At 38.4% G+C, this 14,233-nt stretch overlaps 3 protein-coding genes across 5 annotated transcripts in view; 2 read left to right on the top strand and 1 right to left on the bottom strand.

Moving 5' to 3' along the window:
• Positions 1-5,413, top strand: part of LOC124642720 — a 36,461-nt gene extending 31,048 nt beyond the window's left edge. The window contains exons 13-16 of one of the 3 annotated variants that reach the window (XM_047181325.1): positions 1,069-1,182; positions 1,684-1,822; positions 2,191-2,438; positions 2,519-5,413. In XM_047181325.1, coding sequence (XP_047037281.1) covers positions 1,069-1,182; positions 1,684-1,822; positions 2,191-2,438; positions 2,519-3,553 — 1,536 coding nt within the window. In that variant the 3' untranslated portion in view covers positions 3,554-5,413. Of the gene's footprint in view, positions 1-64; positions 1,000-1,068; positions 1,183-1,668; positions 1,823-2,190; positions 2,439-2,518 lie in introns of those variants that run through there. The other 2 variants (XM_047181324.1, XM_047181326.1) reach the window with 2 other exon arrangements.
• LOC124642722 lies at positions 5,295-6,963 on the bottom strand. Its single transcript, XM_047181327.1, has 2 exons — positions 6,703-6,963; positions 5,295-6,392 (listed from the first exon to the last, which is right to left on the bottom strand). The coding sequence occupies exons 1-2, from the start codon at positions 6,884-6,886 to the stop codon at positions 5,749-5,751; spliced, it is 828 nt and encodes a 275-aa protein (XP_047037283.1). The 5' UTR covers positions 6,887-6,963; the 3' UTR covers positions 5,295-5,748.
• A 1,594-nt stretch (positions 6,964-8,557) lies between these two features.
• On the top strand, positions 8,558-14,093 carry LOC124642821 (protein THEM6-like). The gene is made up of 5 exons (XM_047181488.1): positions 8,558-8,782; positions 10,743-10,915; positions 11,256-11,470; positions 12,077-12,265; positions 13,021-14,093. The coding sequence occupies exons 2-5, from the start codon at positions 10,750-10,752 to the stop codon at positions 13,147-13,149; spliced, it is 699 nt and encodes a 232-aa protein (XP_047037444.1). The 5' UTR covers positions 8,558-8,782; positions 10,743-10,749; the 3' UTR covers positions 13,150-14,093.
• Positions 14,094-14,233: the final 140 nt, after the last annotated feature.

Here is a 14,233-nt window from a genome sequence, read left to right as displayed (position 1 = left end):
TGATAGTTCCAAATTGTATTAAAAGTCGTCCACATCGTGTATGACACACATTTTGCCACTTCAGGACCCGATCCCAGATAGATACAGTCCCGATATGGAAGCCCAAAGGATATTTGATAAGATGTTCGACGTCGATTCGAAAAAGTCTTACATGGTCGATTCGCACGACGATTCGCCGCGATGCGGCTACGATATTGACGCGTCAGATTGCGACGATAAGGCCTACCATCAGGTACACCGTATCGTAGAACCGACGCTGATACCGATTAGTCGCCTCTTTAGTAGAATGCACGCATCGATTTATTTTTGTCAGCTGTTCTTCGTTCGTTGGTGTGCCGTTTTGATTATGCCTCATGTAGATGTGACATTTCTCAAAATTATTACAAACAGTCAAATATTAATGAATGGCCTGTTGTATTGGCTCTAAAGCAAATGTCACATCTGAATGATGCACCCGGCGCCGCCGCTACTCGAACACGGAGAAAACATTAATAGGTGTTTATAACTTGCCTCCCCTCTTCATTAAATAGTCTTTGTCTTTTATTTTGTCATAACTCCTGACCTCGGAGTAAGCTTCATTTCAACAACACTCTCTAGCGTCTAGTTTATAATTTTTGCATGATGAGAAACGTCTATCCAACTATGTTATACATTGTCAAGTCTATTCCCCGCATTACGCATGTCCCCTTCATTCGGTTCATTACTGTTATTGGAAATGTTCCTTCATCGTTATTAGTTGTTGTGAAGTTTAAATCTTAATGTGATAGTATTAAGGTATATTATTGTTCTAATACGAAGTGTTTAAAATGGAAAGCTTTGCTTTGCCGTCATCGGAACCATTAATTATGTTGGGCAGGTATCATTTATGTAGGCTTTGGAATCCAATCATCACTGTAGCTTCATGCTTAAAATTAATATCTGTTATAAAAAAATAAATTGATGTAAAAATAAAAAAATAAAACAACCCTTACTTAATATAAAAAAAAAAACAACCTAAACTAAAAACCTAATATTTTTTCAATAATTTATAGATGGTAAATACGACACTAATGCATTGTTCTGCTGTAGGTTGTGCAGAAGAAGTCTGACGGCTCGCACCACAGACAACACCGATTGACTCACGTGTCTGCAGCAGCCTTGAGACATAAATATGCCATATTGGAACATGAGCTGCGACTACAGGTAAATTATCATATTTTCCTACATTTACTGGACATACAGGGCCATATTTGTGAAAGGCATATAAAGATTCCATCAAACTCTTATCACAATTGCATCTAATCTAATGTTTTAAATGTATTTAGTAAGCAAAAAACCGGGATAGTCCTGTTTTAACATCGTGCGATTCTGGTGTTATATTTGGGCTGGAAGATGTTCCATATTAATAACCGCCAAAGATGCTGTCATAAATTTTCGTTTGAATAAATTAAGACATCACAGTTTGACTGCTGTGTACATTCAATTGATGCATCTTGACGACAATATGTGAGATAGAAAAATCTATAAACCTAGCACACGGATTATTGCAAATAAACATGACATGTCACACATACTTATGTTCATTCTTATTTTACTTTCATTCTCATGTTACTTGTCTTCCCCACTTTCTTTTTATTATTTCTCCTTTATTTCATTCTTTTATTAACCCAATACGCATGTATGGACTAGGAGTATCTTTCTCAGAAATCTCTGTCGGAGGAGTGCGAGGACCTGGGAGTGGATTCGCCCTCAGCCTCGGAGCTGTTCCCGGAGGCCGAGCTACTGTTTGCCGCGTCGCCGGCGCATGACCACACGCAGGACCATCCACATCATTCGCATACGCGTAAGTCCACTAGTAGGAAGATTACAGGAAATTGTCTGTTGATGGTTATGTGTAATGGTGTTAAATGGATACTTTTACAGGGGATATTTATTGCGATTCAGTAGATCGAACGATATTTAAATGTTAACTTTGACGGTTATTCAAGGTTGTAAAAAAACTATGATATATATAAAAGGTTTTCTGTACGAAATGTTTCAGCGTTTGTCCGCCAATTGCACCATCTGTTTGTGTGTGTGTACTCTACATCTACATATTCCTATTGTTGAACAAGAAATAATATTCTATTCTAATAATGATTCGCAATGAAAAAAAGTAATCATATCACAGTATAACACCGCTATTTCTAAACAATCCAAATTATGTTCCAGCACAACCACTCCTTCACCACAGCAGCATCCCCCAGCCGGACATGGATGATCAGATAGCCACCGACCAGCTGCTCCCGCGCGGAGACCTGCACGACGAGCGACAAGACCTAGCCATGGGGCTCGACGACGTCGGCATCGTCACCGTCAGCGAGGACGGCATGCAGGCCACCATAGCGCTCGATCAAGAGGAGTTCGCCAGGTCACATCCTAACACCACCTTCCATAGTGAGCCCACTGATGATGGAGTGGTGAGTAGTGTTTTTATTTATGTTTATCCAGTTTACTGAAATCGTGAACTTCAACTTAAGTTTGTATTTTCATATTGCAGGTGCAACCATTCACGATAAGCGGGCTCAAAGGTCGACACATAACATCGACAATATTCCACGCGAACCGCGCGCCCGGCACCGTACTGATGACGGCGCCGCAGACCACCGTCATCTCGCAGGCGACGGCCGAGACCAGCGGCGCGCACAACGTCAAGTATGCAGACATCGACAACATGATCAACTCCATGCCTCACTCACACGGCAACAACATCAATTTGTCCTCAGTACTCGTCAAAGATGACGGTTTAACCAGATTTGACAATATCCTCAACGATAACAGAGAACTCCACCTCTCTAACACAGCATCTGCTATCGTCCACGCGACGGGCAACAACACCACACAAGTCATCCGACGAGTGTGCTACGGAAATAAACGAGAACAGACCTCAAGGTTCCTAATGGACGAAGGCCTCATGGCCAGCGAAGACGCCAAAATGATGGCCGACGATTCCAGAGACTTCGGCGACGTCGAAGACGAGGGATCCTCCCCCGAACGGACCGAACTTTTCTGGGAGTCAAACTCCGCATCAGAACGAGAGACTCGACGGCCGCTCGACTTCAGCAGCGACAGTGATAAATGCTGCAAGAGTCCGTCGTACGAGGAGAATAATTCGACTGATTCGAGCGGGATAGGCGCTCACATGAGACTGGACTCGGTGATAAAGGAGGCGCGGGGGCTGGAGCGGCGCGGCAGCGGCGACGGCTCGTCGGCGGACGAGCTGCCGGCGCCCGCGCTGCGCACCTACCCCGCGGCCCGCGCCTGCGTGGCCGGCAAGACCCGCGCCGGCGCCTCGCCCGGGCGGCCCGCCTGCGCCTCGCCCGGCCGCCGCGCCTCGCCCGGGCGGCCCGCCTGCGCCTCGCCCGGCCGCCGCGCCTCGCCCGGGCGGCCCGCCTGCGCCTCGCCCGGCCGCCGCGCCTCGGCCCGCGGCGTGGTGAAGCGCGGCTGCCACTGCTGTTCCGCCGAGCCCGCGCCGCCGCGCCCCAAGAAGCCGCGCCACCGCCGCCCCAACCTCGACTTCACGCCCGCCAACTGAACGCGGCGCGAGGCGTTGCCTACTACTTACGGCTGTGGCACTCTACTCCGTCTGCCCCGCCAGACTGAAAAGCGATCTCTTCACTGACGAGGTTTCACTTCTTAGGTGTATTATAAAAAAAAAAAACGTTGTTGACATTGTTTTGTATATAATTTTATAAGTAAAATAAAACCGGTAGCTAAGTTCACAGCGCATTCGATACGCCATTTTAATTATTTTTGTTAAAGTTGATCGATTGATTCTTCGTGAGTTCCTTTACGTGTTATTATTTTCTAAGTTATGTCACCGATAAGTTCAAATTCGTTTTTATCTCTATAGCGAATGACGATTTCTTTTGTATTGTTATTTTTTTCTTGTAATATATCCATATACATAATATTTTGTATCGATATGTAATTGTATAATATTGTATTTCTATAGGTTACCTCTAATAGACGTAAGTGTTTCCGTTAGTGATTACAGGCCATACTCAAATATGAATTTAATCGTCTTTTAGCGGTGTAGATGTATTAATTAATTGATAACATAGCCCTTCATAACGATGCTAGACTGATGTTGACGAACGATTTGTTTCATTAGCGCGTTGTCATTTTGATTCGAGCCAATATATATTTTTGATTTTAAATATTGTAGTATATGCGCATAGTTTTAGTTGTAAGCGACTTCCATGTGACACAGCACAAAGTGAACTATTCATAAAGTAAAAGACGATGGGAGCTTTAACTTCAGGTGATTTGAATTATTTTTGAGATTTCGTTTATCTAAATACTTGGGTGCCAATAGTTTACTTGGCGTCTATACTCACCTGTGCTTTTACGTTACGTTTCCAAAGGGCGTTATTATCGCTGTATTTAATAATATATAAACATTTAATAGTAGCAATGTGTTAAGCTAGTGTGAATTTGATATCCATAGTGTAAAACATGTAAATAAACTTTTGATCCCCAATTTTTGTTTAGGGGACCGTCTAGTCACTATAGTACCGATATGATATAGCGTTATACGTGTTACGCAGGCCGGCCGCTCGCTGGTCACCGGACCGGCTCAAAGCCGAAACATTCATTTTCCTTGCAGTATTCTACCGCTTGTGTATATAAAAAGCCATAATAGATAATGATGACGAATAATGTTTTTTTGTCTCTATTACTACAGAATAAAATGTGAATAATTTTCAAAAAAAAAAAAACTAAATTCTTGACGTTTAGAAGCAAGATTCATTCCGAATTTGTAAATAGTGGAATGGGGGTGTTTAAATTTTAGTGAATTTAGTGAGTTTCGACCTGTTTTGGGTCGTATAGTGAAAATTGTAATGGGTAATTATGTGCACTCGATGGGTGGTAAAACCCAAAGTAAAACTTAATTTAGTCGTAAGTGGTATTAGCGTGCGACGGCCGGGACGACCCGCGTCCGATGCGTCGCGAGGTTGCGTCACGAGTGCCTCCGCTAAAGACACTAAAATTAACAGATCCAATAATACGACTTATATTATCCGAGAGTTTTTGAAACCTATGTATTATTTCGTTTTGGAAGAAAAAAAATCTGCCATTTCTAAAAAGTAAGGTTCGAATTTTTTATATATTCCAACATGTTGTTAATTGTTCATATAATATTGTAGGCAGCGTCGTACCTTCGATATTATTGTCCGAACGGAAATAAATACAGTATTGCAGATGCGTTTTTGTTATATTTTTCACTTAGAATTTTAAATTTATTAGCTGTAAAGGGAAACTAATAATTAACGTTTAGGAGTTTCATTATTTTTTAATTAATTGGATTGCGTTTTGTGATTACATATTGTAAACATTATTTTTAAAAGTGCTACAGAAGAAATGATCATTAAAACTTATCTATTAAACATTATTGTGACTTTATTACATTTACCCTAGATTCCTATACTATTAAACTTGCCAGGAATAACCATACATGTTCATAGGTTCAACTTGGAATAACTTAGCTTCATTTGCATTAAGGGGGTTAATTAAAAAAATACTAATAATATAACACTTCCGTTAATTGTAATTTTATATTTATTCAGTCTTTTTGTTCAAGAAATCAACATAATAATAATCTTCGAGGCTCATTCAGAATTTTTTGTTTTTTAAACAAGTAATTAAACAATGATGATCTATAACTAACTGATGGGCAATATGAAATTATTTTTCCTCATATAGTAAGTTAACCAAGACTAAAGAGTTCTAATCAGTCGACCAATTTCTCTTTTCCTTCAACTTTTTCATAACACCAAGAACTTCTATCCTAAACTCCAGCCTTTCATCTTCATTATACTTTACAACTGTAGGCAACAATGAGGCAAAGAAGGCCTCATCCTCATTCATAATCCTCGGATCATTATTATCGACTTCCACGAAATCTATGTCTGTAAAACTATCATTAACCGAAACATCTTCATTAACATCTTTCACACTACTCTTTCTGGGCTTCTTTTTACTATATTCGCCATCTTTTTCTTTTACACCGTCAACAAAGACGAATCTGTGGGCCTTTCTTTTAACACGATTGCTTTTACGACTGTAATCAGGCTCATTAGAGTCGTATTCAGAATCTTTCGCGCCCTTTTCTCTATAACTTGTCACGTTGGATATTGTAAAACCAGTGGAAGTTTCTGGCTGCAGGTCAGCACTAGCACTAAAACACTCTGGTTCTTGCTTCATAAAAGGTTCAGAATTAATTTGCCTCTGACGTTCTTCAGGTAGTAATGTGACCAGAAATTCTAAATGGTCGTGAAGGAGATACTTCTTTTTGGGCTTGCCCAATTTCGTTTTCAAACTCTTCAAGAACGTGTCTCGAATGTTTGTCCATTTTGCTAGAACTAGTTCTCCTGGAAAACAAGGAATATGATAAGTAAGAGGTACCGTGATAGGTACACCTTTTATTTACAACAAACTACATTTTATGACTACAAACAAAAAAAAAACTGAAACGAGCCTGCTAACTAAGTCACGGTATTGCCCGATCGTAATCCTAATTTTTAAATAGTCATTACATTTTACACATTAGATTCCTTAAATAAGACTTAGCTGTTTGATATTTGGCAAATTAATATCTATATCATACTTAGATATGATTAGGTAGTTCACAAATAAACTAGAAAAATCGTAAACAATACAAAACATGTTTGTTTCCATTACCAGTGATGCGTTTCTCTTCTGGCGTCATTTCCTCGTAAGTGTCATCCAAAATGTTGAAAATCTCTTCCCAAGCGTTCCTCCGTTCCAAACGGTCTTTGTAATTCTCTAAGTTTTTGTTCCATAGGCACGGCCGATCTCTCACACATTGCAACAAAAGTATCACATCATATTTAAACTCCCTCATTTTGTAACTATTTTAAACAAAGACTAAGTTTAACATAAAATAATTCCGAGCTGTTTACACTCCCTCGTCTGACACGTCACTACAGTTATCCATTTCTCGGATCGGATAGTGTAGCGCTGTCGCACTCTTTTGTAGTAAGAGTGAAAGAGCAAAAGCATTGATTCGAGGTCACCGACATGGCGTGTCGTCTCGTATGCTAGCACCCGGCACGTACCGGACTACCATTTATGTTGAACTCTCATTTCGTTTGAAATGGTGTACTTCAGAGAGGTCAAGTAATTTTGGTCAGTGTCGTGTTCATTGTTCGGCACGAAATTGTGACGAAATGTCGAATCGTAGGAGGGGTTGTATACTTTACATTTTGTAAGATTTCGTTGGCCGTGAATAGTTTTTGGTGATAAGTACCTGCATACCTGAATGATTGTATGATTGTGGACTTTACGCCTCCTATAAACTAAGCAGAATAGACAGACATACTTAGGTACATGGATTACAAATGGGTATTTTTTTAGATTACCTACCTGTACATTAAACAAACTACCTACGAATATTAGCTGCTTGCTGCTACTAATTTGTTTAACCGCTTGTATGTAGCTTATTGTAAAACAATAGAACATCAACCGTCTCCCATCTGCGCTCCGACATAAAACGGGTTAATCATTTTTATTATAACATTTAGTTTCGAATTTCCTAATTAAGTTTTTTTATATTCTGCTTATTAATTGTAAATTTTGCACTTAACTGTTCCAATAAATAATTGTGACTAAGTAGGTGCCTAAACTTCAAAGTTTCAACGTATAATTCTCATGAAAATCAGTAGGCGCTACATCTATTTCTATTGACAGTTACAATAAATTATTGAACAGATCGAAATTATAAGTAGAGATATATGTATACCTACTAACAAATTGATGGATGTAACACTAGGTAACCTAACGGTACTCTAATTACTACTGCAGGTAGACTCGACTATAGTCACCTTTGTGCCTACTCAAACGAATCAACAATGTGCTGAGTCAACGTTTGGTAAGTAAGATTAAGACTTATGTAGGGATTAACATTGCCACACAGATTACTCTGCAATATGTAATTTAAAACCAAAATCGTAGTAAGCAAACTCAAAATCTAGGCTGCTAAAAATGCAAATAATAGGATGCTAGCAAAAAATAGTTTCTTAAAGTTTTCCCTAGAGTGTTACAAATACCTTCTTAACTCAAACTCAAAAATAATTACCTACTTTCCTATTCCTACGTAATGCATTTTCAGTCTTGCTTACCTTTTGGCATTAAAACTGCTAAACTGAATTAGATGAGTTTTGTGACGGAATAAGACAAAGGTTACGAAAGTTTCAAAAGGCTTAAACGAGCATATCTCTGAGCATATCTGCGGATTAAATCTGGATAGAATGCAACACGCAATGAGTGCTCAAAAGTAGTAGAAAAGTTTCTAGGGACTATTTTACATTTATGAAACGTTACATGATGTCAACGAGCAGAAGCTAGGGTCCACTTTCAAAATTAAAGCGGATCACCTTGTAAACTTTTTAAATCACGGACTTTGTACGAAATACAAAGTTCAATTCCTCAGCCTACCAGATAAAAAAATGTATATTGTCAAAATTCGCGGCTACTTCAGTTTCTCAATGTATCGATCGGTATGCGCGCGCATGGAAAACTGTCATAAATTTTTCTAGTCTTTGGTGAAAAAATTCTTACTGACATCGCGGCCGAGGTTATTTTATCAACTTAAATGATAATAAATGCAATTTAATTGATAAATAGTCATTTCAATACCTTGTTCTTGAAGTAATTGCGTGATTTGTGATGAATTTACAATAGTTTTCACGGATATGGTGTTTTAATTTTGTACGTGTAGTTTGCCGGCTCGAGGCTCAAGGTATGTTGAATATTTGTTTAATTATTTAGCGTATTTAGCAAATGCGTTACAATACTGGGTTTAGAGGTAAAACGTGCGTAATTATTATAGTTTTTGTTAGGAATTATACAGGATATGTCATAGTCAGGTATAGAATCAGCTGATCGATAAAGCTAGAGTTTCTTCCCATAGAGGTAATACGTACCTACCTCCTTATCCGTAGTCTAGGTTTATTACGCATGTAACATACAAAGATACTATGGAAATATACTCCTAAAGAATGTGCCTACCGAATAATTCCGAAATTAACTGACTATCCGTTCTTTTAAAAGCAAATAGTAGGTAAGTGCTTATAAGGTCATATCCAAAAATATAAGACCATGTAGGTATGTCTTAATTTTAACAAGGCTTTACCAAAAATAATAAAACCCTTGAGTTGAAACTACTTAAGTAAGTCTTTGAAGTAATCCTTTATATAGAATATCGTTTACATTTTATTTCATTCGTGTATTAGCCACACTACAAGTTAAATTACATACAAATGATCCAATTATTAAATCTTAACGGCTTTCTTTATAATATCATCTACCAAAACACAATCACTTTTTGTATATCCATCCTAGCAAAATTTTATCGAAATTCACCTTGCTATACGTTTTCCGTTAGGCGTTTACAAACTGCTAATAAAGATGCAGTTTTCTGATGATTCATAAAATTTTAATATATTAGCATGTGAATATGTATATCTGCGTGATTGAATAATATCGTGAAGGTCATGATTAAAATAGCTAATCAATTACAATGTAGGGTACTAAACCAGGTCATAGCATAGATCTTAATTTGGCATTAGGTATGTAGATACCACAAAGTTACACCTTATAACAAAAATCTAGTAAGGATTTCACCAGTTTGAGCTAGATGAATCCACTTCTAACCAGTCTTCTTGGAAAACAATGGTGGAATCCTCTGTTCAGCACTAGTCCTGGACATCCTAAGGCTGAGATGACGATTATTTCAATAGAATGCTTTTTTCTATGTTGCTGTCTCTATAAGAGGGTCATAGCTTTAACAGAGTAAATCGATCAAAAGCAATCATGGATTCTGTATTGCTTATAACGTCTATACCAGCCATTATGGAATGCAAATAATAATAACAAAACCATTTCATTAAAGTTGTCTCAAAAGGGCGGCTTCAGCGTGTTGGCTTCGGCCCCACGTTCGCCTTCCAAACATTCGGCACTCTATAGTCCCGTGGTCTGGTGGTGTGATACAATAAAATAAGACTTAAGTCCAGCCAACAAGTATGTAATCTAGTTAATTATAAAGCCCTAACAATGATCGTAATATGTAACAGAATACGCAATGCGTAGATAAGAAAGTTATTAATAATAATCACCATCACCTACCTACATGCTTATTTACATCGTTATATACATTGGGATCGTACAGTTCATTAGTAATTTACGCTCCACTCAATATCGATCGGTTTTACCCTTGACAATATTGCCGTTTATTTATAGAGTAACTCATTTCCATTTGTTATATCGAATTGCTTTTATTATTAATTGGAAATGGCTTCTTTACGTGATGCGCCATGGTGGATGTTTACGCGGCCGTTTCTATGTTATGTTATGTCCCAAAAACAACAAATGTACACTAGTAGGTAACTTTTAGGTAATCATATCACGAAGTCGTTTCTTCAATTTTTTTTAGAATGAACTAAAAACAAAAACTAAATAAAAAAACATTTGCAAACCAAGAATCACCCCACGTTTCACTATAATTGTTTTGATTTATTCTTCAAATATTTAAGAGTCGTTTTTTACCGACTTCCTAAAAAGAAGGAGGTTCTCAATCCTTATGTTCCTTGTTATGGACGACTTTCACGGTTCCTGTACCAAAAAGTGTCCTAAATCGACAAGAAAGTCTTTCAAACAGAACAGCATGAAGTTTTTACTTATCTCCAAAACCACTGTTCCAGAGTAACAATGTGGACAGTATGCGTGCCAGGATGGGCTGCAGCAGTGGTGGCCGGAGCCTTGCTGCTGTACGGCAGCATAGACGTGGCGTACTTCGCGAGGATGATGTACACCGTGGCTAAGGCGAGATACTTCAAGAAGAAAGTTTGCATCATGGATACTACGGAGGTTGAAGGTAAACTTCAATAGATGCTTGAGGAATACGGTGATTTGGTACACCTTGTTATGCAGAAGAATAGGTTTTAGTCGACGTCTCAACGAACATCGGAGCAAAAATAGTTTGTTTTGTAAAACATGTTAAAAAGCATAGGTCTTAGAATATGTAGTATCAACTCATGTTTTGCCTTATGATGGTGTACAAAATTTCAAATGGTACTTTTACTTTTTCTAGATCGATTAGACTAGATTCCCAACAAGACAGTTGCTGTTTAAACGCCAACAACTCTCACTTCAGAAAATTTCCTCAGAAGCTCAGAACTGCACAAACAACATCCCAATACTTACTTATATTCCAGCTTGGTGCCTCGTAAACGACATCGACACGCTTCTCTACCACATGAACAACGCTCGCTACCTTCGAGAACTGGACTTCGCGAGGGCAGACTTCTATGAGCGAACCGGTTTATACGCGAACATTAAAGCGGCGGGCGGCGCCGTGGTCCAAGCCGCTGCCACCATCAGATACAGGCGGTTCCTGAAGCCGTTTACTAAATTCACTATCACTTCTAAGGTAAGACTGCCAGAAAGAACAGGTTTGAGTCGGAGAGGCGTTATTGTTATTATTGTTGATTGCACACTTAATATACGAAACATATTACAAAAAATATGGAAAGGTTATGTACAACGGCGAGCTTAACCCGCAATTGGGCTTTCTTACAGCCAACCTTAAAGCCCTTAAAGAGGCTTGTTTTATCTGGACTTGAATTCTTGCTGATTACTTATTAGCAAATGATGATGCAATGTTTAAAAGGGTTTGCACAACTATTTCAATCTGAAAAACAGGTAATTATGAATTGCAACAGATGCTAACCGTCGATAGACTAATGATGAAGGTTAGCTGCTTTGCACATTTTCCCAGACCCAAGATAATTTGTGTTAGAACACTACCGTCTAAAACACCATAATTTGGATTGCCCGGGTAACTGGGTTGAGGAGGTCACATTGGCATTAAGTAGCTCCTTGTAAAACAGTGGTACTCAGCCGCATCCGGTTAGACTGTAAGCCGACCCCAACATAGTTGGATATGGGCTCGGGAGAAAACACCGTAAAACATCATAATTTTATTTATAACACTAGAATTAGAATTAAAACTTTTTCCCTACCTTATACCTTCCAGGCGATTTTCTGGGACGACAAAACAGTGTTCATGGAGCACGAATTTGTCGGTCCTGGTGGTTTCGTCCACGCGGTGGCTGTCTGCCGGCAACGAGTCATCGACACCTCGGCCGCAGCTATAGCAGAACTGCTTCTGCAGCTGCACTGTGGCGGCACCTGTCGGCATCCGCCGGAGAAGATGCCTCCTGAGGTACGTGGAAGGTGCAATTTTTAGAACTGGGTTAGGGATCAAAATAGGGACTGGTCTTTTAAGGTCTTTTGAAGAAGGTTAGGTTACGGTTAATGAAAGGTCTGGAAACTGGTTGAAAAGTTAAGGGTTGAGTTCTACATTTTATATAATTGAGTAACTTAAGGATTTATGAGCGGGTTGGATCCAGCGTTCAAAGATGATTTGGGCAAATCAAACTGACTTGGATAATAATTCGATTACTGATTGCATTAATAAATACAAGGACAATCTATGGAAGTATACAAGGAAGTATATGAAAGAAGTACATAAAGAAGTCTTTCAATATGTCAGCACCATATCGCTCGTAACTTTCTGTAATTTGATGAGGTGGGTAACTCTTATATAACCAGAAAAAATTGTATTAAGTACTTACTTTAGATAGCTTTAATGTGAAATAGGATTATTTTGGCTGTAGCTAGAGTAGTCATGGATAGACACCCAACATTATTGCGACGAGGGCCTGAGAAAATTATTGATTCTAGTTGGGAATATAGTTATTAGGACTAGGTGCTGTAAATAATTAAGTAGGTACTGGATTAGCTGTAGAGTATATTTTAATTTCTTTCTAGTTAGAACAGGAAAATGATTACCATTGCTCAAAACTGAGTCAAGTAAGTCAATATTGATGAATTTCCCGATATGACAACTCACCATTAAATATTGCCAAAAAACATGTTCAATTCTTACTGAAATGGCTATTTGGTTTGAAATTCCAGTTGGAGCTGTGGGTACAGTGCAACGAGCTGAGTTCAGCTCGTCTTCGAGCACCAACAGCACCGTTACCAGTCTTGGATGCTACCCACAACCTTGGCTGCGGGGAGATGATGCCGACAGCGACCGAGTGAAGCTATGCTTTTCACTGCCCCAGCGAGCAACCCCATTCACTAAAGAAGTGTGAATGAGACAGCACTAGGGTATGCTCGCTCGACAGTGAAATTTTCCTCAGTCGACGCGTGGACGTCGCGCGCTATGGACGTGTGTTGTTACAAATTTAACGCTCATAACTCAGCTATTTGCGTTAAGTTTTTTAACAGGTGTCGTTTCTGATGGACGGATGATTATTTCAAGCTGAATCCGCGGGGATAAGCAGAGGTGCTTCTGTATTAACATTAAATGTATCTCTATATTTATAAGTGTTTAAATAATATAAAATTTAAACTGAAGCTTTTATCGTTTATTTAATGTTTAGATATTATTTAATCTGTTGCAGATTGATGTTGTTTTTGTATATTAATCGTGTGTTTGTTTTTTAATGTTTCATCATGTGTATTTTCTTGTATTACGTAATATTATCTTTTATCAAAACACGTGTTAGTGGAAGAAAATTACTTTTTGCCTACCATCAATGAATATTTATTATTGAATATAAAACAAAATATCGTTAAACTATGTGATCTTCTAGCTAAGCTAGGTTAAACAGATATTTATTGATAATAGATAGGCTTGGTACACATTGACTCAGATATTATCTAGAACTCACATAATGACGTATGTAAATTATTCATTAACAATTTAGGCCTTACGTCATTCCTACCTAATATAGGGCAAACATGACAGGCTTATCGAAATATTTGTGTAAGAAGCTATTCTTGGTATTTCTCACTAAAATAGATATTATAACTACCACTTCTATTATAATAAATTTAACTTTAATTTTAATACATGATGTTAACTGGTTGCACAAGTCACTCAATGTGTAATAAGCCTAAAAGATCTTCATAATATTGTAAATGTATATAATTTACTGTCATTATCTAATTATGTAGTAGAATAAAGTTTAAATGAGTTATAATGACTTTAAATTTAAAACTATTGATGAGGGAGACTAGTTACCCGCGCAACCCAATACCCCTTGGTTAGATTGATCACAATTTACTTATTATTCTTAGAGCCTTCTTCTTGAAGAAAGATAGAATCCCACCCAAAACA

Source organism: Helicoverpa zea, chromosome 25 (genome assembly GCF_022581195.2).
Source record: "Helicoverpa zea isolate HzStark_Cry1AcR chromosome 25, ilHelZeax1.1, whole genome shotgun sequence".
Classification (NCBI taxonomy): domain Eukaryota; kingdom Metazoa; phylum Arthropoda; class Insecta; order Lepidoptera; family Noctuidae; genus Helicoverpa; species Helicoverpa zea.
Note: the sequence above shows the minus strand (reverse complement) of the source record. Positions and strands in the feature narration are given on the sequence as shown.

Excerpts from the sequence above, each read along its gene's own strand:
- LOC124642722 (XM_047181327.1), bottom strand. The coding sequence starts at position 6,886 with ATGAGGGAGTTTAAATATGATGTGATACTTTTGTTGCAATGTGTGAGA. Across the intron at positions 6,393-6,702 it reads AGAAGAGAAACGCATCACTG|GAGAACTAGTTCTAGCAAAA; the intron begins GTAATGGAAACA and ends CTTGTTTTCCAG.
- LOC124642821 (XM_047181488.1), top strand. The coding sequence starts at position 10,750 with ATGTGGACAGTATGCGTGCCAGGATGGGCTGCAGCAGTGGTGGCCGGA. Across the intron at positions 11,471-12,076 it reads AATTCACTATCACTTCTAAG|GCGATTTTCTGGGACGACAA; the intron begins GTAAGACTGCCA and ends TATACCTTCCAG. Across the intron at positions 12,266-13,020 it reads CGGAGAAGATGCCTCCTGAG|TTGGAGCTGTGGGTACAGTG; the intron begins GTACGTGGAAGG and ends TTGAAATTCCAG.